Genomic DNA, 25313 nt, shown 5'->3' with positions numbered 1-25313 from the left:
ATGCTGCAGAGGAAGCCATCAGGGCCTCATTTCCAGCAAGGCAGGTTTCCTCATGCCCTGATCATAGTGTGATGGTCAACAGGTCGCAGTGGGTGAAAGCTGTGTGTTTTTCATGCCACTGAACTTCTGTGCTTTTGAGCTCTTCCTGAAGACCTGTCCCTTGCAGAGTTCCCACTGAAGCCCAGCACACCTGCAGTGTCCATAAAGCACTTCAAAGTGCAAAGTAAGGAAATGGATATTTTGGAAAGTCAAGAAGTCATTAGGAAAGAAAAGATGGCAGGGAAAGTAAAAAAGAAAGGAAATGAGGAACAAAAAGGCAGTGGTGACAAACATTGAGAACGGAAATAAAGGTATATCTCTCCTCTAGTTTCTTCAAAGCATTTGTGACAGGCTGGTCCATTAAAATGAACAGCAACTAAAAACCCTAACCTGGAAAATGTGATGGCATTAAATCCTGCTGCTGAGATTCTGACTGCTCTGGGCTTGCAGATGCCTGAAACCCATACTGTGTCTTCTACATTCTAGCTTCTCTGCTCTTAAATACTGATGAACCCCCAGCCTCTAGCAGTATGACTTTTTATGCCAGCTACTTATTGCACCCTTCCTTCTCTCAGCCAATGATCTGTAAATTACTTGTAAATATACTAAATGTTTGCTCCACTCCTATTTCCTTTCTTCCACCAAGATAATGGAGTGTGCTTAAAGGCTGATAACTATCAGGTAACGAGCTGCAAGTTGCTGCATATATTAATATGCACTTTTGAATCTTGTGCAATTAATAGTTGATTCTTTTGTTTTGCAATTTCTGCTACTCAGCTGGCTGACATCCAAAACTTTTCCAACCAAGCTTGAAAGCAACCTGTGCTCCAAATTCCTCCTTGAGTTGGAGTTGTTTTGGTTTGGTATCTACTTTGTAAACATATGCAGTAGTTTATCTTTGAGATTTAATAGATTACATGATATCCTAGAATTTGCTGCAGATTAAATGTTTATGTCTCATGTGCAGAAGATTATTCAGAAAATCCTTTGTAGACCTTTAACAAATAACTTCTCACTCTTAAGCTCTGGTCCACGCTCTTTGCTCACATGGGAGCTGATGGCCTATAACCCACAGCTGGTTTGGGGCACAGAAGAGAACACTGTGATGGTCACACTGCCCTCATACTGGTTTCTGGATCAGGAGGAGATGATAAGCTTGCATATAATCTGCAGAAACGTAGAGTGAACAGTGATTCAGAAAACTTTAGCAACTGTTCTTCTAGTTTACTGCACTCCTGGGAAACCTTCTCCGAGTATAGAAAACATCCCATAGTGAGACAAATCCAGGCACAGAGTCTTCTCACTGTGCAGGTAACCACTGGGAATTGTACATTTACAACACACACAATCTCATAGAGATAAAATGGAGCTTGAATCTCAGTTTTAATAGGCTATATAGAGACCGGTATAGTGAGTGCTGGAATTTATCCAAAGCATTAGTAACTGTAGCATGACAGAAAGGTAGACAAACGTTTAGCGGTGAGTGCAGTGATATAAAAAGCTACAATGCTGCCAGTCTCTCTACTGAGAAAGTAATACTTTCCATTTTCAGAGCCACATACCAGTTATGTGCTAAATGCATACCCAGAGAGGTGGTAGATGCACTATTCCTAGAGATACTCAAGGCAAGGCTAGAAGTGGTTCTGAGCAACCTGGTATAGTTGAAGATGTCCCTGCTCATTGCAGGGTGGTTAGACTAGGTCCCTCTAGGACCTCTGAAGGTCCCTTCCAACCCAAATTATTCTATAATTTGATGATTCTATGAAATGCTGATGCATATGGATATAAAGTGCTGTACTTTTCTCAGTTCCTAACAGGAATATATTCTAGTAGTTTAAAACTCTCTAGTTAAAGACTTGCTTTAAAATTAATTTCCCAGAAGATTCCTTCTTACCTGTGACAGGAGTAAAGCAACAGACAACAGAAGCACTCCTGCCTCTCATGAGTATCCTCTCCTGCTCCACGTCTTCTTCCTTCACTTTACTGTACAATTGATGGTCTAAGACACTTCCTGCAGGAAGAGGATCTATCTGAATCATAGTGCCCATTTTGCTCTGCTCTCCAATGTGGGGTTTTTTGTACAGAAGTAGTATCTATATGTCTGAAAGCAGTGAGGTTGTCACAGCCAGTCCTGGTTTTGTTTCCAGCTTGCTGGAATGAACCCGGGCTCATTTTGCCTGGCCTGTTTGAAGGCTAGGCAAGCGTATGCTGTTGTAAGGTATTTAGGGGGACACTGGCTATCAGCAGATTCATTCTCATCAGAGATTGTGATAAAAGAAATCACAAATGTATTTGAACATGCTGAAACATTTAAAGTTTGTTATGGAGCTCCATTCCTCCACAGTATGTCTCTACAGTCAGAAGTAATACAGGTAATTTTGTCAAGTGATTGATGGTTTACAAACTGGGTTGTAGTGTGAATAAGAAATGTAAAGAGTATGAGATTTAGCAAGCACTGAATGATGAGAGTAGTGTGCTCTTTGCTGCCATGGCAACTACACTTAGATTTTTGAAGCAGATAAGTTATTTTGCTTCATCTATACTTGTATTACTGAAATAGGAAATGTAAAGAAACAAAATGATTCCACTTGGAGCATCTGCTTTTCATTCTACAAATAGAGACCATCTGGATTTGTACATACAGATTTTAAATTAGGTAACATTAGTTCAGATTTTAATGACAGCTTCAGAGTTTTCTTAATGGAGTTCCCTGTGGAGTCACTCAGGTGGCATCAGAATACCCTGATTTAACTGAATGCCACACAGATCATCCCAGATGGCAAAGTATGCATGTAAGGAAGAATTAACTTTGCAGATGTGAAAATCTGTACATAGAACCCATCTGCTCTCCTCCATGGGTTTTCCTCTGGACAGGGAATCTCAGCTTTCTAAAGATTTGTCACCTTTAGAGGGGTTTCTAAGCGATTATCACCATTTATGCTGATGGTCCTCTGAGCTAATCAGCCCTGGGTAAACCTGCCTACTCCAATAACAAGTATGCTGTTATTTTTAGTGTCCCATGGCAGGTCTTCCAAGGTCAAGCAGGTTTTCTTTTCTAATGAGGCTAAAAAAAAAAAAGATGAATGATTGTTCTCTAAATTAAGCTGCAAGAGGAGCTCTCTGGGATGCAGCTCTGTGTGTCCATGACCTAAGGCCAAGATGCTCTTGTACTTGAAAAGTGGGCAGAACTACTTTTCATGCTGGAAATGCAGATGCTATGACACAGCCTACTGTTACTAGGTCCTCTAGTTTGTTATTCATTTGTTTTTATGCGCTTAAAGATGGTAATTTCCACCGGGTATGCCTGGAGATGTTCATGTGCTCTTTTGTTCAGGCTCTTTGGTTGAACAAAATCTCTGTAAAATGAAACTAAGAAAACTAAACTATTGGATACTATATTCCATTCATCTTGGCATGAATTTCCTGCAGTTTCCTTGTAAAGTTCAATTGCCTTTCTTTGGAAAATGTTGAAAGCATAATTCTTATCTTCTTTGCACAGCTATTCTATATTTCTTTGCTTTTTTGTTGAATTTAAGGTACTGCCAAGGGCCATAGTAGTCCTGGGTAGTGCCTGTAGTCATAGGCTATGCTGGTAATCTGGTACTGCTATTCCATGCCTACATCTCACCACAGAAAACCCAGCCCACTCCTTGCCCTTTCTTCCCTGGGAAGAAGAAATGGGAGCAGTCCAGAAGGAGCTGGGAGCTGCTGGTCCATTTAGTAACCTGTCAGGTGATGGAGGTGGCCCTTTTCAGAGGGGTTACTCTGTGGCCCAGGGCAGTGCCTCTTTGCAAGTAGTGAGATTGAGTCCCCCCACCTATATGGAGGCCTTGACCAAAGTGGACAAGTACGTGCCAGCATGCAGGTAGTTATTTACACACAGAGGCTTTTTCCACAGCTCAATTTATCCTACATAGGAGCTGCTGTTACTCTCTGCTCAGGCCATTCCCTGTACTGCAGGATGGCATACCCAGCCAGAGGAAGGTACTGCATCCCTTTTAGATATTGTGCTTGCGCTGTAAGATCCTTCCCTGGAGCAGTTACCCTTGGTGCTCCATCGTCTTCGGCAATGGGAGGGGAGTCCTTTACTTATAGAGATGAGATGGGTGGGGCCTCAGCTCATTTTATAAAATAACTTGTCATTGACTCCTACACGAGTCAATCCTGCCTCAACCATGTCTCAGGAACTGCTTCCCGTGGAGGTGCCGGAATCACTCTATTACATGGATCCAGGGAAGGCCAGGATGTTATTTAATGCAAAAGGTCTACAGGTAAGAAAACGGCTTTAAAAGTTTACTTAAAGTCCACTGCATTTGGCGGAAAACAAAATCCCTCTTTGTGAGAGTGTTTCTATACAAGCTGCTGTACAAACTTACTGTCTGATGGGACTAGGCAGCAATATTTCTGCCTGAAGGAGTCTAAAGTGAGATGTTCTCTTTGTTGCTGTCAGTGGCAAAAGTCCTCCTGACTCCATCAGAGCCAAAGTTCTTAGCTTTATGGGCAAAATAAGCGAAGTTAACATAGCAAGGAAACAGAAAAAGACAAGAAAGTGATAAAGATCAACAGGGAAGAAAATAATGTTTAGGGGACTGAATTGTCAGCCTGAATCCACACGTACAGTTAAAAAAAAAATAATCTGTTTCTTTCCATAATTAAATGTTACTTTTATTAAAAACTTGATGTTTTTGTGTCAATAGCAAAATGACATGTATTACTGTGACAACCCCATTGTTGTTATTGAAAAAGGGATAAGGATAGGATACAGAATAGGGATAGGAAACTTAGTTTTATTTCCACATTCCCATTTTTGTTCTGAATTTTGCTTTTTGCTTTGTGTTCCCTGTGTTATTTCAAGATTTATATGTAATTTTAACTGCAGTATGTTATACGTTGTTCTGTGTGCTTTTTCACCGGACAAAGGCGCATTGCTTTAGGAAGTACTCTAGAAACAACACTTTCAACATGTCTTTTAGGCACTGTCCTTTATAATAGTGTTTTTCCATGAAGTGTTTCAAAAGGGGACACCCTACATTGTAGAAGTATTTTTGAACTTTGTTTTTCTGAAAAAAATGGAAAGTTAGATGTAAAATTTTGCAGTTGCAATGTATTTCATGCTCTGGGTTAAAACCCAACTAAGAGATTCTGGGACCTTTTTATATTGGTATTTAATACTCTTGAGAGCAGGAGCAAATTGCCAAAAGATCCCATTCAGAGCAAAAAGCAAACCTTTATTCACAGAATAAATGCAGAATCACCTTTTGGGTATCTCACAACTGAAATGTCTCTTCCTTCACTGAATCGTTGAAAGGGTACCCGTGATATGGATTGTGTACCTGCATGTGCCAAACCACATGGTGGTTTGTTCATCATGCCGAGCACAGTAACAGGGCTGGGTGTAACCAGCAGCTGTTCTATTTAGGGTTTCAGCATAACTTATTGCAAGTAGGAATTAATTATCTACCCTGATAATGATGCTGTTGTTGTTTTAATGTTAGCATTTATTACTTCTTTCTTTCTTCAGGATAAGGACTCAGACATCAATTCTTTGAGAGATGGTGGACAGCAAGAAGGAGATGGAGGAAGTACTGAGCAGGACAATGGCGATTTCAAGGTATTATGAACAAGAGAATTTTGTACCTGATGTAGTTTAACCCTAATCAGATACTAAGCACCATGCAGCTGCTTGCTTTCTCCCCTCCACCCCCAGTGAGATACAGTAAAGTGCAAAAACCCATGAGTTGAAACAAAGACAGTTTAATAGGTAAAGCAAAAGCCACCCATGCAAGCAAATGGTCATTTGGGGTCAGCTGTCCCAGCTGTCCCCTCCCAGCTCTCATGCACCCCCAGCCTACTTGCTGCAGGATGGTGTGAGAGGCAGAAAAGGCCTTGACTCTGTGGGCACTGCTCAATAACAAAACATCCTTGTGTTATCAACACTGTTTTCAGCACAAATCGAAAACATTGCCCCATCCTAGCTACTATGAAGAAAATTAACTCTATCCCAGACAAAACCAGCACACAATCAAAGAGGTTTTGCTTTGCTCAAGAGAAGAGACGGCTCAGATAGACAAGTAATGATGGCAGTAGTTTAAGTGCTACACCCTTAAGTTTATTTTTAGGATCATTTTATTCCACTTTTATGATTTTCAGAATTGTTTGTTGTATTTCTCTGTTACCTTTTATTGGGAGCATGCAGAATATCTACTGGCTTAATCCCTTGCTTACTTGTAAAAGAAATCCATTGGTGAGCTTTCTGTTCCACGGTGGTTTTTGTAACTGAAAGGCTGGAAGTAATAGTGATGCTTGTCCTGCTGTAATGGCTTTGGCTGTACAACATCTATTCTAACAGTTTGGAGGGGGGGTGTGTGTCCTGGATTACTGAACCCTGATTTTTCACCACTTTTGTGCTCCATCAGAAAACAAACCTGTAATGATGGATGTTGTGAAAGGAGTGATGCTTGAATATTCTAAAGCTATTTCTTGTGTTTGAAGATCAGCCATGGGCTTATTTTTGTTAGAAATCACTGATTTTGATAGGGGTTGTCATTTGATTGTTTTGCTATCTGCTGTGCAATTAAGTACAGGCATTGTTTTCTACCTGTAAGGATTAGAGAAGTTTAAATGTGACTCATATAACAGTGTTGTCCCAAGAAGTATCTGCTGCTGAGGCAGATAATTCTATGAATATTTGCATTATTTACATTATCTATACAGACATGTTAGACAAAACGAAGCTTAAAAGGAACTTTATCTGCAAGTTCAAGTAATACTGTAAAAAGGGAGATAGGTGAGCTTTGTGATAACCTAGTTACCAGGTATTCCTGGTACAATTTAGGCACTGAGAAATTAAAAGATATTTTAATTCGTGTTTACAGTATTTTTATTTTTTCATGTACATTTTTCGAAGTTTATCTTTTGTCAGTTTATCTTTGCACAGTATGAGAATTTTTATATTAAAAAAATTATCAGTGACATTATGTTGTATTTTCTCATGATATATTCTATCAGGCTTTGGTCTTTGTGACAGTCATCTTGCAAATATTATCTTAAAATGCCTGGTGTCTCCAGCCTGTGGTGATACCAAAATTCTGGACCATGCATAGGTTGAAAAATTTTATAAAAATGTTGGTGAAAAGAGGCCAAACCCCAATGAACTGATCAGTCTTTGGTATCCTGTCTGCTCCTTACAAGGGGTAAGGAACACTAAATCATGATGAGAGAAAGCAAAAAGATTTAAACTCCTGAGTTGTTCTTGCATCTGGTAGCATAGAAACTCTTCTAATTTCTGTGATCAGAACAGCATTCTATCCCATGCACTTGCGTGATTATGACTTGATTACTGCAGCATTTCATGTGTTTATGTGAAGGATGCACAGATGCTTTCATCTTTGCTCAGTTTTTTTCAAAGGTAAATTTTTCACCACTGAAACTACCAGAAGCCTTAAATATGGGGGTCTTTGCCTGCTAAGAGGGATCATCTCTTAGAAGGATGTCACAGTATATACCAGCTACTACATGTGCCTTTACGCCAACATGCTGATTTTTATCTGCATTAAGAAATCTGTGTTATTCAGGATTTGGCTGGTACTTTCCCCATGTTAAAGTGTTAGGCAGAGCCAGCTCTGGTATTTCAGACCTCAGTGCTTATATTAAAATATTTAAGGACTGCAGCAAGTCTCATACAATAATTGCTGTGAAGGAAGGGGAGCGGGAAAATGGATGCATAGTTCTGTATTCAGCATTAGCCATTTAACAAAGGTAAGATGCCTCATACCTCAGGTCAAGTGGTTTCTCATTTCCCTGCCTGGCAAGGGCTCCTTGTTCATGCAGGGCTTGTGCAGCTAGGAAAACAGTAGCCCTTTAACAGAAGAGGGGCAGGCAAATTAAACTCTCACCCTTGTGTAAAGCAGGAGTTCTGGGTTCTGCTGGGTTTTGGGAGCTGGAAGCAGCTCCTGAGATCATGGGAAGAGTGGGATGCTGCCACACTGCATGGAGAGATTAGGAAGAGATTGCAGCTGCTGCCTCTGGCACAGATTGGACTCCATCACATGAACCAAGAGCAGAGGCAAGCAGTAGGGCTGGATCCTCTCTGGTGCCAGTTATGGGGTCCCTGTATCTCATAAGGGCCGGATGCGGGAACAGTTCCAGCCCAGGCTGCAAGAGCAGCAACTGGAAAGGCAGGAGGAAACCACTCCTGAGCCACCTCCAGCCCCATGGTGTTTGCAGCAGTGTGGCACCAGCAGCGGCTCTGCTCATTGCAGAAGCTGTTCTGAGTCCAGGTCATCCCTTGTCACCCTGTGAGTGGTGGATGGCGATGCCCAAAAAGCAGACTGCTGAAATGACACACTCCAGTGTGCCTCCCATTTCAAAATGAAACTTGCTGTCCTCTGTTCAAAGGAGGCTGCTTCCCATAAACTCATATCTTTGAAACATGGTTTGTCTTATCTATATTTGACATCAAAATGTAAAACTGAGATAGACCTTTAGATTTCCTTGAGAATCAGTAGCTGGAAATAGGGATTTTTCAGAGGATGATGCATGTCCTGCAGTAATGTCTAGCTTAGGGTGAGACTCCAGAAATGCCTAGCAGCTGTGAGATGAAAACACCTATTTTACAGTTATCTGAAATCAGGTGTGATGAATCTCAACCGTCAGATGATTAATGATCAGCTTCTTTCTCTCATATCTGTTCTGTTGGTTTAGGGCAAAGCAGTATAAAAGTGCTCTGTCTTCTCATATATAGACTATTCAATTCCCCTAGGTGCAGTTCTACATATGGAAATAATTTTGAACATGAAATTGGATACTTTATGTTTTCAAATGGACTTATTTTTCAAAATTAGAAAAATTCTCGTTGTTAAACATCTGGAAACAGTAAAAGATGGAGGACAGTGTTAACAGCACAAAAAAGGCCATGCAATTAGCCTGATTTATCAGTTAAATAATACACCTCTGCAGAAGCTGTGATCCTTGTGTGCTGAGAGTATCTATGGTGTGTTGATTAATGCTTGAAATTCTGCCTTTTGTAAACGCGTTTCAAGCACAGTGTCGTGTACAGCCTTATTCCCCAAAAGTGTTTGGAGTACCAAAATGGATATACATATGAGGAGGTAATGATCTGAAGAACACAACTCTTGTGGCCTTTGCACATAGCTGTCAGGCTCCTGACTCAGTTAAATTTTCCCTGCTGAAACCAGGGTTACTGTGGCCGTATGCATGAAAGCAATGTTTCCATCCAACTGTGGAGTTTTGAATTTACTGATACTCAACCAAGACTTCTGCTAATTCTGGTGAAAAAGCGGTCTGATTAGAAGTTATGTTACTAATAAAACCTGTGAAACACATGGCTTGTGAAAACCAGCCCATGGCAGCAGTGGTCCTCAGCACCCACCATGCCCTGTGTAGCTCCTCAGCCCTTGAGAGAGGTGCCACAGCCCCAAGGGCCTGAAGAAGGCAGAGGAAGAAAGCAATTACAGTGGCTGCTTTTCCAGTATGGAAAAGCATTTGTCAGGAATGAGGAAGAGCTTCAGGAACATGGGTAAATGCAGCAGCCAACCATGCTCAGCCCAAGCAGTGTGCCACAGTGGGGTTCACTGGTCCATCCCACAGCAGTAGGAGATAGGCTCTGCCAGGCTTGACTGAGGGATGTTCACAGACTGAAGCATCTCAATTATAAGTGTAGAAAATCTGCGGATGCACATTCTCTGAGGAATCCTGACTCTCAGACAGCTCAAGAAGGGCATGTCTTCAGACACTGCCAGCACTGGATACACTGTCAGCAGCAAAGCATTTTAGTTTGATTTGGTCCCTGGCTACCATCTAGTTAAATTGGCACCTGGAGATGAAGAAAGGAGTGCCCTGGTAATATCCTGTGAGTGATTTCATCACAGCAGAATGCCACTCCAGGCCAGGAATGTTGAGAGACCTTAGTCAAGGCAGGGAAGCTGTCTTTGTCAGGAAAGGCTGCTGTGCCAGTAGATGACATAGAAATGGATAGAGGCACTGCAGGAAAAATGTGCAGGTGGAGAGGAGCTCTTTTCATATTTTTTGTAGATACACAAATATTTCCAGGTTGGTCTGCAGAAATGGCCTTTTTCAACCACTGAAAAAAGTAAATTGGTTGTCCTCAAGGTATTTTTAAACCTTGTTCAACCTTTGCAGGATGGCTTGTGGGATAGCATGCAGTGCGGTTCACTGAAATAGGTGACAGTACCAGCACACTATGGCACACCATTTTCTCTGCTTCCAAATCAAGCTTTTTCATGTGGCATGACAAAGGCCACCTCCTCACAAGACCACATGGAAGGCATTCTACATTTAATGTAGAGAAACAACAACCAAGCATGTGCTTGGAGGACAACTGCTTTTTGGTGATGATACAGTTTTCGTCACGCACACTAAAGATAAATTTCAGGATCTCTGCATTACTTTTCTGTTAGTTTATGATTGCTTTGAATAAATAGCAATCTAAACAGGGCTACAATTGGGACTTGGAATGTATTGGCTACCCTTGGAGGTTCAAGGGTAAGTTCTTCTCTCTGAATCAGTGCTGTTGGATGACTGCTCTCTGTTTTGGGAAGGCAGCTACAATATTCTTCTACCTGATTGAAAATCTATGGTAAAACAAAGAACCTTCACTGAAAAACAAAGTATGCATTGACCCAGCATTCATTTGAATGCACTGTTGTGGAGCTGCAAAACTGGATTGGTCTTCAGTAGGCATGGTGGAGTGGTGAATGTCTGTATCATTGATATCACGGTCTGGGAAGATGATGCTAGCAGTACCTCATCCTGGAAAAGTCTGCTAGATAAGGAAGCCTAGAGACTGAGGAGAGGTATTGAGAGAAAGGCAAGTAAAGAAAGGTTATGAAGGATATCCATCCTCTGGTCTCATGGGCTTTTGTCTCATTAAGGAGAACTGTCATTCTGGAGCTCCACAGCCACTTGTTATGTGACAGGATGTATTATACAGCTAAGCTAGTGAAGTAATTTATAGCAGTGCATCTCAGTGTAGATGCATTCCATGCATACCTACATCTGAATATAAGCATGACTTTAAAAAGGGTTGGGATAGACCTACGGAGGCACAAATCTGCCAGGAATGCAGCCAGCCTGCATCATCAGAGCGCTCACAACAGAGAAATTTCTGGTTTTGAATTCTTACTCACCCGGGTGGGAGAAAGTCGGAATCATTCACGTGACAGAGAAATCCTTTAATTCCACCAACACAGTAACTTGGTGCCAAGTATCATACCATGTTACTCTTTTATTATGGAATTGGTGTAAAACTGGAAGAAGAGAATATGAAGTCTGCTCTGTGTTTTATGGAGCTGTTTGGAAAATCTCAGTAGAGCTTCATCTCCCTGGGAGTACAGAGACACTAGCAGAATACACCCTTTTCATGCTCTGGCATCACAGTGTGCTATGTTGCATGCAGCTCTCCTATACACACATGTACAGGAAGCACACATCAATGCAATTTGGGAAACACCAAGCTGAAGGCAAGCTGACAGATTGACAATCAGTGAAACAGTCACAGAGTGACTACATCAGACTTGATTTTATCAGAAGCAAAGCTATGATGTGACAGTGTTAAATGGTTGTTGTAGTATGCCCTTGTCAACTCCAGGGCACAACGCTGCTTGGGGTCTTCCACCACTCAGGGTTATGATGGGAATCCCTCCATGTGTGGAATATCATGACATAACAGCAGCCCTTTTTTGTTAAAGACATCATAGTACTTTTTAAGTAATTGGAGTAACAGAACTTCTATCCTTTGTTTTGTGCATGAATAGCTGCCAGTTTCTTTGTGTAACTAGACCCTAGTACATCATGTTACTGTTGTCACAGTTGCTATTTAAATACATTTCTTTTGTTTAATATGTTACTGGAGATAATTAAAATAGCAAATCCTCCTGGGAGCAGTAAAACTAGCAAGGCCTGATCACCAGGTGACTTCTGCTTTCTCTATTGTCTTTTCTACTCCCACCAGCAGGTACCAGGGCTGCCAGGATGGGTAATGCCTGGATGCTGCCTCTTTCTCAGGTAACTGGCTGGTGGCATCTGCCTCTCCCCCATTGCAACCACAGGTCCTGATATCTGTAGCTTCTGTGAAGCTATTGATATATTTTTTATTGTGACACCTCAGTATGGCTTTTTGTGAAAGTTGCGCCTCTGAGAATTGATTTCCTGATGCCAGAGAGGGAAATTTGGCTAACATATTAGAAAGTCATTACATGGCAACCAGGAGACAGGGGATCCGATGCCAGAAACTGTGTAGTAATCATTAAAAAATCCCAACCTGCTCTACTTCCTTAATGTCTCCTATCTAAGAATCTTAAACTGCTTTGCAAATATGGAATCCATCAGTTCTAACTCAAGCAATGCCATTTGCCTGAGGAAGCTTAGTTGGAGTTGATCCAGGAGCTGGCAGTGCCTTGCACAATCTCTAGAGATAAATGGCGGCAAGGATTGCCCCATGCTTAAGGAGATCCTATTGAACAATGAGTTTCTGCCTTCTAGGGCATATGTTGAGGTGCCCAAGCTCATTCCTAACATGTGAATGTGGTGATCCACCTTTGTTAATTACCTGACAAGAAGGGTTAATTAACTGGGTGGAGAACTTCATTAATACGGCTATAATGTTTCTGAAATGTGAACCAGTGTCCTTGTGTGGGGTAGCTCTGAGGACATATCCTCCATCAGTTGCACCTTCTCTCAGGCTTTTTCTCCTTAAAGAATACTTGAAATAAAAGGTGTGTGGATTGCTGAGGATTAATTTAATGAAGAAATACTAAATCAATGAAGAAACCGAGGAATTCTTGATGCATGTACAGGAGGGGTGAAAGCACTAACCCTGTTTAACATCTCAGCAACAACATTTTAACATAACACGATGTGCTAGGAGAGAGAAAAGAGGATTTTAAACGTACATTGAAAAAGTAGTTTGTTGTGACAGAGGAGGCCTAATTGGCTTCCCATCTGAAAATATGATCTTTTCGCTGTTATCTTAAAATAATTGGCAACATCGCACATATTGTTTTAAGTGATGTTCTTCCAGCTTCTCTTTATCTGCCTTAACATCTATTTTGTCTACTTGTTTATAGATGTTCTAGGAAGCCTCTGAAGTGCTATAGAAATAGAAGGATGCTCCTAAATGAGAGGAAATCAGTTGATAAAAATAGCAGTTGTCAAAAACAGTGATTTGAAGGGTTCTGCTGTAACCACTTATGCAGGTGGAAACGTTTCTAGGAGTGTGAGGAAATGACTGTGTGTCACAGCCACAGGAAATGCTGATTTATTTATTGGCTTTGTCAGAGCAGTCTTTTGCAGTTAGGTCTGAGCCAGAGACAGTTTTCTGAACGTGCCAGCAGGAAATCACCTTCCTTAGAAGAAGGAAATCACCTTATTCCCTAATAAGAAACAAGCGGTCCCCATAGTCACGAAATCTGGAGAGAATTGTTGCACAGAAGTTCATGGCTGAGACATTCAAAAGGGCCAGAAGAAGTTAAGCACTTTCCACCTTAAGGGATGTTTGGAGGAGGTTATTGAACTTCACTTTTCCCTGAAGGCAATCCATACCTAATTCTTTACTCCCTAAATCCTCCAGCAACAATTCTCAGCCATTGGTTTATCTCATCGTTGTGATTTAGAAAAACTCAGATTATTGTTATTGTTTTTCTTGTACAACTGTAAAGAGAAAACTAGAGAAATCTATGGTTTTGAAGCAGAAGGCAAAACCACCTCTCAGAGAGCAGTACTTCAGGTTTATCCCATGAGAGTTAGTGACAACAGGAATTCTCCATAGCGCTCTTTTCAATGTGATGGGACCTCATGGCTGGTTGCTGAGGTGGTTGACTGTAACTTTGAGTAAGACTGCTGGCATTTTGACAACTCCATCATGGAGTTCACCAGTGCATTTACTTTGTCCGAGAGACTTACTGTAGCTATATTGCAGAGCTGAACTCTGTAATTTCACAGCAGGGGGTTTTGCAAGTGTCTCACAGGCAGTGTCAGTTGACAAGGATTTATCCTTTACTTTTCTGCTATGATGAGCAATCTCAGAGTGGCACTGCAAACAGAGAGTGAAATTTGTAAAACGTTAAAACAAAACTTCCTTGATTGCAGAAACTTATGTTGCAGGTTTTCATTGCAGAAATATTATGAGATGGCTGACACAATTTTTACCAACTGTACTATTGCTTTGTAGCACTCTGTTAATTTGCACATTTGATACTTTTCCCCACTGAAGCTTTATTCATACTCTGTTTTGTACCATTCTCCAGATAGAATACTCTCCCTGCTACCTGCTGACCGTGAGGATCATCCGGATGAGAAATGTCCAGCGTGGAGACACTTGTAAGTATCTCCATTCTTAGTGGTATCTCAGGGTACGGACAGCAAGTTTTCATTTATAATTGTACAGCAAACTTTTCCAGGTGTTTCTGAATTAATCCAGTGTTTATGTAAATTAACTGATATAAACCAGGTCAGTCCTTGTTGCTTGCTGGGGGGAGCAAACTTTTTCATCCCCCCTAAATTTTATTCTGACACAGTTGAAATTAACAAGAAAAAACTTTCTAAAATTGTTGCCATTGGTAATGTCATTCTTAACTATGCTGAAAATACTGTAAAAAATGTGCTGACTGAGAGCTGGATGTCTTGTCCCTTCTAATGGTCATGCAGCAGCCTTGCAGTTGTTCAGGAGTGTGAGTCACACAGCAGGAAAGTGGTGGGAAGTGAGTGAGCAGGAAAGGAAAACACCACTGTTTTGTTAAAGGACATGGACTTTCCACAGTGCAAAAAGAAGAGGCATGTCACACAAGATAGACAAGTTAACTGTTTAGTTTGAATCAATATAGCTATGTAGCCACCTGTGAGAAGATGCTGAAAGTAGCTCTAGGATGAATGTGGAAGGGAAATGGTGTAACCCTGCTGTCTCTCTTGATTCTCTTCTTTCACTGTGAATGGCAGCAATAGGCAGTATGGTGTCTTGCACAGGAAGAGCCAGGGTATATGTTCTGAAAGACGATGATTTACCATGTTCTGGCTTTACTATGCAGTATCATTCCCATCTTACCCTGTGGTTGTCACACGTTTTCCTGGAAGGCATATCAGAGGACCCCAAAGTATCGCAGCTCTGAGTGGGGGATATACTAACCATATCTTGGGTCCTATCATTGTGTTGCACTCTCTGCATCCACACTTGCCTCCTGGACCATGGCTGTGGCGTGCATGTGGTGATGCAATAACACAAAAAGGTTTCATCAAGGACTCATCACAGGTCTCTGTGTCAGGCAGCAAGGCAAAATCACAAATAACTAGGTGGTAGAAAGACATTGTGCAAGCAGAACTGAGGCAATATTTTGCATTAAATACACAGCTGACTAGTTTTCCTACATCTACTCATATAATTAAGGATTGTTTGATATGTTTTGTATCTCAAAGTACAGTTGAGATACAAGATTGATGAATCACGAGTACAATAGAGTACTTTGCCAGCCAAACAACCAACACTCATCGATCTCCAGTGATAAACCTGAAGTCACACAGTCTCCATTACTGAGTACAAAGTTACTTTTAAAACATTTTAAAATGAGTATCATTAGTTCTAGGATCTCCAAACATGTCTGAATACCTATTTTTGCAGTTTAAAAATACTTTGAAGTGGTCTTATCTGCATAGAATTTCCCAGATTAAAAAAAAAAAAACAAAACCAAAAATACCACCACAACAAACAACAAACAAAACATCACACAAAATCAAATGGATGCTCATACAGTTCTCTAAGGGGAATATATTCATTCGATCCACTGCAAATGCCTCTGACACTTGAGGAAACAGGAACAAAATAAGCTGTAGAAAGGCACAAACTGTGATGACAGATCTGGAACAGAGACCTCAGCCAGTCTGCATAGAACATGCTCTCCAGCCCTTTCACCAGCTTGTTCCCCTCCTCTGGATGTATCCAAGGACCTTCACATCCTTCTTAAACTGTGGAGCTTTTGATGCTGCTTATTGTTGATCTGTACCCACAAGAATGTTAAAGACCCAGGCATGTCTTCCAGACCTTAATGCAAAGTGGGCATGGGTGTAGAGAGAGCAGGAGGCAAAGGGTTGTAGTATAGATATAGCAGCCCAAATGTCTGAAGTGAAGAGGCATCCCTAAAGATCATGATTCTCAGAGTCCCATCATGCCCTCTCTTTGAGGGAAATGGATGGTACTGGGATAATTTCTGTTGTTGCCACCTGTGAGCTTGAAGACAGAACAACTCTTTTCTTTCCTTTTGGGGAAAGAAAACAAAAGGAGAAAGTAAAGGAAAGAGGAAAGAAAAGAGGAAGTGAAAGTGAAAAGAAAATGGAGAAGGAAAGGAAAGGAGAAAGGAAAAGGAAAATGATGAAATATCTTCTCAACTAACACAGGAAGAAAGTATGGGGAAGGAAGATAAGAAATAAAGAGATAAGATTGGTGAGAAGATAGAAGTGAATTAAAACAGAAGATATGATTCCAGACAAGGACAGTTAAATATGGGATAAGGCTGGGGCCTGCTGAATATTTTCCAGACATTTTTTTTTCCAGCAGAGGAATATGGGGGTTTGACTCTGCAAGTATGTGTTGATTTCTCCACATTTAGTTTTAGGATAAATTTGACAGAATGAAAAATGTGTTTCTGTTTCTGCATTGTAATGTTGAAAGTTATAAACCCAATAATTATGGTGTCAGTTGATGTATTGCAATGCCCTGTGCAATTTCTCAAGCAGTTCTTAATTCTGACTTGGACAGAAAAACAGCAAGCATTTTTTGAACGAATACAGTTTCAACATCATAAAATGCAGCCTCCACCCAGTTTGAGACAGAGCCAGTGGCTGTAGGGTGACACCTGGCAAAGCCTGGTGGAGAAGGAGAGAAAAGGAGAAACCAAAAACAAGCTCCTGCTACAGGCAAGCGAGTTTTTGACTTTCCCCACAAGTAAATATGCAAGCTCTTCTTTCCCCCATCTAATTGCAGAGTCCTTACCTGCTGCTGAAGGGTCCTTTGCATTTACTGCTGCCATCACTTGTCTCTCTTAACAGTCTCATAACAAAAGATATCATTCTCAAAGTGAGTTACCTTTTGTACTGTGTGATACTAGATCATTTTATTGTTAAGAACTGTCTAAGAGAGAGTTTCAAATTGCTGAAGCTTATTGCATAACCTGCGTGAAGAAATATTGCTTTCCCCTGGCACAAAGTACATCCCATTTTCAGCTGTAACCAGTTGAGATACACTTCAATTTCAGTGCCTTTGAGAAATGGGATGGAATATCCTTCACTAACCTTCTCCTGGTGGACTTACGGAGAAAGACTTGGTCCCTCTCTTGCTGGAGGTGGCAATCAGTTAAGATACAATGTCTGATTCAAAGAGGTCCTTCTGGAGGAAGCCTCTGCTGTCTCCTACAACAGGGGTGGTTCTGCAGCTGCTTTCACAAACCCCCACTTTCACAACTCCTCACTAAGAAAATCACTGAAGGCAAGAAGATGAAGGGAAGAGCTAGACAACTTTTGCGGGTGTTCTCAGAAGGTGGAAGAGGCTCTCAGGTTCTTCTCATCATACCACTGAGGGTTAATATGTGTGTGTACATGCACACATGAGCACAGGAAAGCATGTTTCTTGTGGAAACTGAAGAAATTGGCTCATTAGAAGAAGAAATTCTTATCCTAATTTGTAACTCATGCAAGGAAGAATAGAATCCATCTCGTTTTCTAGGTCATCTTGTGGTCTTTTTCCTTCTTAGGCTATCTTGAAAAAAGTTACACTATCTCAGGCATTTCTGTCTTTAAATAGCTCATACTTACTGTTGGTATCATGCAGTAACCTTTCCAGTGTCATGCAGCACCACTGATTTTGCCACATAAACAGCTGTTCGGCTTCTTTCCCTCCCCAGTAACCCAGGCTGATTGCTATGTGTCGCTGTGGCTGCCAACTGCAACACGTGAAAAGTCCCGCACTAAAACTGTGAGAAACTCCAACAATCCAGTGTGGAACGAAACCTTCTATTTCAGGATCCAGAGTCAGGTCAAGGTAAGGAGGCGAAGTTGTCTGCTTGGAGCAGCCTGAAGATTTTGTGTATGGTGGGTCCTATCCATCACCTGAACTGTGCCCAGGAACTGTCCCAGAGATGGCCCATGCTAAGGGACTGTTCAAATTGTTTAACAGTAGAGATGATTGGGTTCCCTTGCCTGTTCAATTGGTCTCTTTAGAAGGGCCAGAAACTCAGCTCAGTATTGGAGTTTTAGGGTAACTAGAGACTTATATAAGTCAGTGCAGGATGGATACAGAATGTGGGAGTTAACTAAGCTATCATGAAGTATAGCCAATGTGTTACTCACATTGCATCAATTAAAATGAACTATGGAAGAATGAATATTCAATTTACAGTATGTTTGTCCAAAGGGGGATGATTCTTAATTTCTCCACTTTTCTTATCAAGCACATCCTCAACACCCCTTCTTCCCTAGAGTTATTGATATCCAAAATGTAAGCACTATAAAAAGCTCTTCTCTCTCTTTTCCCAGAACGTGCTGGAGCTGACAGTGTATGATGAGGATTTTGTTACGCCAGATGATAATCTCCTCTGTGCACTCTTTGATACTGCTAAACTTCCAATCGAAAGAACAGTGGTCCTGTGTTTTAAGCCCAGCCCAGAGGTGAGAGCAACAAATAAAACAACTAAGAAACTGGTGGAGAATTATGCAACATATTGAAAATTTGGGGTTAGCTTTCTGAATCTGCCATGGATGACTTATCCCTGTAGTGAATTGCTGTTCAAAATATAAACACAAAAAATGTGGTAAAAATCTGGATTTGACAGCCTGAGCACCTCCTCCTAGTATATTTATAACTTATAATAAAGCATATGACTGAAACAGTGCAGGAGGTAGGGGAGGGATCTGACTGTGAGCTACCTCTGTGCAACACCAAGGCTGCATAGCTGCTGCAGGGTGAATAATCCGTAAATATTTTTTCCATGTGAATTACAACCATGTAATTACATCTACTTTCATTTCATTATATCTACTTTCATCCCAGAGGCAAAGCTGTATGTATCCCAGGGCTGTCCTCTGCAGTGACACCTCAGCTAGGACTGAGCCTCCTGACTTGTCTATGGGCACTAGTGCTGTTTTGGAGCTCTGGATGACTGATTTACTCTGTTTCTCAGTTTCCTATCTATAAAATAATAAGAAGAGTTTTGACTCCCTTTGAGATCTATGTATGAGATCAGTGAAGTATCTTCCATGTATTTTCTTGATACCAGAGGTTGATTGTTTTTGGTACCTAGCTCATATATATTGGCACTGGCTTACGGGTTGCAAAACTGTAGCTGAATCACTAAATAATGCCAATCTCTGTTTATTATGTTACAGTTGTGGCTGGAAAGTACCTTTAGCTTCCAAACTAATAGCAATGATAGTAAGTTAAAACGGAATACTGTCAGGAATAGTTGGGAGAAGAAGGTGGGATTCAGAAGACAAAGCAAGTTCCAGCAAGTTCAGCAGCACCTTCACACTAAGAGATAAAAGTACAGATTGTTTTGATGATATCTTAGAGAAATAAATTGCTGTTAAACTATCTGGTTTGAGATGTTGTTTTGGACTTTTCAGTCTGAAATATTTATCACAGCCTGAGCACTGCAAACAGTTACTTCAGTATTGTGTACCAGGGTTAAGAGAAGGGAGAAAGCACTATGTAGCTACTTCATCTAATTTCTTGGTTTTGCTTTCAGGCTACGGAGGAGCTAGAGGTTGAATTCAAATTAGAGCCTGCGTAAGTGATGCACACATTATTTTTTAAAATGCAAAAAAATCATTAAATGCTAAACCAAAGAAACAGCATTAGAAGTCACACTTTGTGGGGTTTCTGTAAAAGAGCGTCAGGCTTCTCTTACATCACTAGTGCAGTCAAAGACCACAGGCTGATCTCTCCAGTCAGCTTGTTCTGCAGTTTAGTTGTTTCCGAAGGTCCATCTCCCAACATTGTCTCTTCCATCCACAATGTCAAGTTTGTCAACTTGTGGACATTACAGAAGACTTTCTGAGTGTGGGTGCATGCATGTCTATCACTTTTTCCATACCTCTTTCAGCTTACGTACTGAACAGACTCCTGTTGTTGAGCCACCTTGGTTAGGTTTGCAGTGTATCTCTGACTCCTCAATTTTCCCTTACATCACTGTTTTGGTTCTAGTAATTCTGTTTTCTTTATGCCCAACACAATGACAATGTGCAGAACTTTTTGTCCAGCATTGTCATCCTGCCATCCATATGAATCAGTATTTTTGTCTCTGTTGCCACACGGTAACCTAAGCATGGCAGAAATAAAGTGACCAGCCTAAGGTCAGCCCTAATTCTAGCCAAGAGCCAAGACCAGAAGTCAAGTCACTCCACATCATCTCCTGACTTCACCTGAAAGATCTGGAAAGCTTTCCTTTTTCCTGTGTGATTGGTACCCACTGTCCTGTGCCCTCTTAATTGTAATTGCATACCAGCATATAAGTAGAAACTGGACTTCCCAACAGGGTCATACTGGCCTATGAGCATGTTACAGCTAAACTGCATGTACTTTACATGTTCTAGTAAGGAGAAGAACTTGACTGCCTAGCCACAGATTCCATTTTAGATGATCATGAGATTGCACTGCAAGAAGCACATTGCCAGCTTTGTAACAGAGGCAGGTCCCATCAGAGTAGTGTTTAGTCCAAGCAAGCATGGAAAGGAGCTTGTTGCATAGTTGCTGGGGTGTCTCTGGCTCTCATTGTTCTAATAGGGGACAAAGGGAAACACCCTGGGCAAGGGTATGTGGGCATTTGTTTAATCTAAAAACCCCCATGTTTTTCATTTTGTTTCCCAGTCCTGGTCCTTATGAAACCATTGCTACCAATGGAGTGCTGGTGGTATGTGTCTTTTCCCCAAGAAATTTTCTCTGACTGTTTCCTTAATATAAAGGGGAAAGGAGGGTGGGGGTTACATAAGCCAGTAGACCAGTTCTTTCTCTTTTGTCCCTCTTTCCTATGTATATGCTTTGAAAATGGTATATTTTATTGCCCTATTTTTTGATGATATCCCATTATTTCCCATTTGTCCAAATTGTGTATCATTGTAGCTGAAGGATGCTCTACAACTCCTTCCAAAGCTTTTCCTTTTTATTAGTCAGTGACTACTGGGCAAAAGCCCCAAAATACCAGGGGATTACGCACTTTGGGTAATCAGACATGTCCAAAAGCTGAGTGATTGACAGTTCTCAGTAACGAGGTTGAGCTGTTATGATCCTTCTCACAGATTCCTGCTCTCTGCCTTTTACAGTGTCGTGAACTTTGTTGCTTGGAAGTTGAAGTGGCAGAGAAGATGCAGCAAAAATCAAGTAAGGTTATTGCTTTGTTATCTATTTACCAATAACTGCATGCTTACAGATGAGATTATGCCTTTTTTATATAATGTATTAGTGGAATAAATAGTATTTACAGCATTAAGTGCAGTTTACACCAGGTAAATACATCAGATTATTACAGACTTCTATGACTGCATCTCATACTCCCTTAGGTATAGTAAATAAAGCATTAAATGCATTTGCATAAATGCAAATAGTGCATTAAAGATGAAATCCTAGATCTATATAACAGCAAAAACATTGAGTCCCCTTTTTACGAAAATAGCATCTCCTTTGCTCTTTTCCCTTTGCTGCCATTGCTCCCTTGAGAGCCCTTTCCACTAGACAGAGCTGTGATCCAAAATCTGCTCTGCTACCCACACCCTACTTTTAATCAAGCCAACACATATTTCTCACTACTTTTTTCTGCTTTTTTAGAGAAAGAGCTTTCCCTCACTGTGAAGGGCTCCTTTGAGGGAACACAGGATATCACACTGGGCCCTGATGGAACAGTCAGCCCATCTGGTCCCACCAAGTTCCACTATATCAAGTATGCAGAGCCAACACTGGATGTCATGTTGCCAAAGAAGAGGCGCTACCACCCTGTATGTTGGCCTTAATAATGAGCTGACCATGAGTACCACTCTAGAATGTGGGAGGAGGGGGAGGGGGTAAAGCCATTACTGTTTTTCTCCTAAAGCATGTTGTTTTCCCAGTGGGCCTGTAAGTACACTACAGAGACGGGCTCTCCAGCCGTGATGCTGAATTCATTGACCATGGGAAGGCAAACAACCATTGCAGAGGTGAGTATGACTTCCAGCTGTTAGGAATAAAAGGTCACTCAAGTAGTAAGCATTCCCCATAATATTGTCCCAGATAGATGCTAAGAGAGTCAGAAATGTAGGATCTTTTTCCTCAGACCTTTAACAAATAGGAACTTTGTTTATCCAACTGTTTTATCCCAGAAGCAGGCTGTCCTTCCATTAGTCTGGCCTGGGTTCAGCCAGGACAAGACTAATGTGCCAGTAGTGAATATAGAGACCAACTAACATGTCAGAACATATGATGATTCCTTCACTACATCTCTCCTTCTTTACACAAAGAGTCACTGACCTTTTCTTAGGGTCCAAATGGGAAGTTGCTCCTTGGACACAAGGTAGGAAAAAGTCAGTAAACCTTCCCTTAGCAAACCATGGGCTTAAAGGACATATATTAAAGTACATTGAAAATACTAGACATAGCACATGGATTTTAGAGAATGTAATAAGAATATTGCTTGAAATAGATGTATGTGCTTTATAATTTTGAATGAAATTAATAGAAGAAAATGATCCTTACTATATGAAAAAATGTTTCTGATACAGTTATCCAGATTATTAGGGCTGATCTTGTCCAAATATTAGTTAGGAGTAGGAGAACATTGGATTTCAGGGTCATTAAAACATCCTCTCAGACTAGAGAGCTTTTTGTCAGTTAATATGAAGGTTGCAATAACAATTTTAAGACAGGATGAAGTCTTGGCAGAAGCAGATGCAGACTTGCAGTCTCTTCACTGTGAGACTGTGGCCAGGATGTCAAAGATCTGCTCTGTATTAGAACATAAAGAACGGGAAATGTATAAAAAATGTTATTTCAGGATGCTGCAGAAAGCTTGTGAATAACAGGGGAAATGAGACTTACTGCATGAGTTTCAGGAACCTCCTTTACCAAGATTGTTAATGGTTTCTACAGCCTGGAATCATTTTGGGATCTGTTAGTAGGGATGTTCCACTGAGGATGAGTGCTTTTGGAAATACATGTCGTGATCTCAGACATTTAAGTTTGGGGTTGCCAGACTTTACTGGGATCTAAATCAAGCTCTGACCCAAAGACAGAAAGAGAAGAAAGGTATTTCAAAATTAAAACTAAAAAAAAAAAAACCTAAAAAAAAAAAATTGCAGTGCATATGTTTGTTTTCCAGGAGAAAAGATTTGACTTGAATGTGACAGCACAAAACTGGTAAGAGATTTTCTATTCCTAAAGACCTGGGTTACAGATTTTGATACTGTTTTAGCCACATGGAAATGACACGAGTAGACTAGAAAATTAGAATCTGCTTTTGATAAACATCAAATGCATGCATAGTATATTACAGATTTCACTTTAATCAACAAATGTTGATAAACACACATTTACTATAGCATTATCGCTTCCCTTCTGACCACAGAATATTATTTTTTATAAATGTCAGTCTCTGAAATTCACAAGAAGACTGAAGCTAACTAAAAAAGAGGAGACAGGAGCAAATATTAAAATTGATCAGAAATTGTGAACATGTATTTTTTCTTAACTGTCAATATTCAGTAGTGGTAAACCTTGTATTCTGTTAAATCCAGTTATACTGTACATTGAGTAGTAACCAAGGTAGACAATGTGGCTGGTGATTCAATATCTGTAGACATGCTGATTGATACGTATCAGTGAATATCACATTACCTGTAGCTATAAGAAACACACAGAACTGGGCAAGCTTTTTTATTTGTTTTGTTTTGGTTTTTTTTTTAAATGCCCAAATAAATAAAAGGGGGAAATGGTTCATTTTGAATTCAAAGTTTTCTATCATTCATTGGAGAAAGCAAGTGATCTATGACAACAGGAAAACCAGTATTTTTCCAGGACAGGAAAAATGCTTCCCACTTATTTATTTTACTTTCAGTAAACTTTAAAAGCAGTTTGTTTGTGTCTTCATTTACAGTGGAAACTGGCATTTCCTGCTCCACCTAACTTAATTCTCCTTGCATGTCCTCATTTACGAATATGTTGTAATCATTTGGCTGATTTTATCCAAATCTTATGATGGAGAAATTTCATAAAAATATTTACTGGTTTCAATGAAATTATTACCTCAGTAGTAGACAGAAGTTCTGTCACTTGAAAGAAAAGGCAACCCCCTGCCTTTTACAATGCCTGTCCAGGGCTAGCTGGCCAGACAGGAAGTCAATGGGTAGCTCTGGCATGAAGACATCAATGGCTGTTGATGTCACATAGGCACAGGGGAGGAAGAAGAGAGAGGTTAGTGAATGGAATCATAGAATCATAGAATAGTTAGGGTTGGAAAGGACCTTAAGATCATCTAGTTCCAACCCCCCTGCCGTGGGCAGGGACACCTCACACTAAACCATATCACCCAAGGCTTAATCCAACCTGATCTTGAACACTGCCAGGAATGGAGCATTCACAACCTCCCTGGGCAACCCATTCCAGAAGAGCACAAATGCTACGGGAATAAGCTACAGCAGTGAAGTTTTAAGTAATGATGTTCAATTATGAAATTGATGTAAATGAACTATTTTTTCTGATGACTATTATGCTTTACAATTTTTGAGTTAAGGGTGATGTGAAATGCAATTGTAGTGTGGACCTATGAGACAACATGCACAAGTGCAGACAGACCAGAGCAGTGGAGGTGAAATCCTGCCCCACTGTCCTCACTGACCCATTTCCATCCATCCATCCAGGGGCTGGATGTCACTCAGGTCATCCCTCCAGCAAGCAGGATTATGGGGCCACCCGTGCCTGGCTGGCGGGTGGATGGGTTTCCTCCGTAGGGACCCTCACCGCTAGAGGGCGATGTGTTCCCACTGGAGCTGCTCAAAACGAGACCACGTTGGAAATGCCAACATTTGAAAACTGGGTTTTGATTTAGATTTAGAAGGCGAAAATACCCCCTGAAATGGGAATCAATGCACTCAGTTCTGACCATTTGCACAGATTTTTTAGATTTGTAATTCTTTTGCTTTTAGAATATTCATTTCAACTTTCTTTCTTTTTTGGTTTTGGTTTTTTTTTTTCATTTGTAAATGCTCTACATTGTTCCTTCATCCATGAGTAATAA

At 40.7% G+C, this 25313-nt stretch overlaps 1 protein-coding gene across 1 annotated transcript in view; it reads left to right on the top strand.

The window, feature by feature from the left end:
- Window positions 1–4208: 4208 nt before the first annotated feature.
- LOC101876876 (cytosolic phospholipase A2 epsilon-like) overlaps window positions 4209–25313 on the top strand; it is a 34128-nt gene continuing 13023 nt past the window's right edge. The window contains exons 1-11 of the mRNA XM_005143952.4: window positions 4209–4310; window positions 5561–5650; window positions 14325–14397; window positions 17964–18100; window positions 18595–18726; window positions 19803–19843; window positions 20924–20966; window positions 21376–21433; window positions 21878–22044; window positions 22156–22242; window positions 23400–23437. Of these exons, the coding sequence (XP_005144009.3) occupies window positions 4215–4310; window positions 5561–5650; window positions 14325–14397; window positions 17964–18100; window positions 18595–18726; window positions 19803–19843; window positions 20924–20966; window positions 21376–21433; window positions 21878–22044; window positions 22156–22242; window positions 23400–23437 (962 nt within the window). The 5' untranslated portion in view covers window positions 4209–4214. The remainder of the gene's footprint in view (window positions 4311–5560; window positions 5651–14324; window positions 14398–17963; window positions 18101–18594; window positions 18727–19802; window positions 19844–20923; window positions 20967–21375; window positions 21434–21877; window positions 22045–22155; window positions 22243–23399; window positions 23438–25313) is intronic.

The sequence above is a fragment of the Melopsittacus undulatus genome, chromosome 4 (assembly GCF_012275295.1).
Source record: "Melopsittacus undulatus isolate bMelUnd1 chromosome 4, bMelUnd1.mat.Z, whole genome shotgun sequence".
NCBI classification, from domain to species: domain Eukaryota; kingdom Metazoa; phylum Chordata; class Aves; order Psittaciformes; family Psittaculidae; genus Melopsittacus; species Melopsittacus undulatus.
This window is presented reverse-complemented; position numbering and strand designations above follow the sequence as displayed.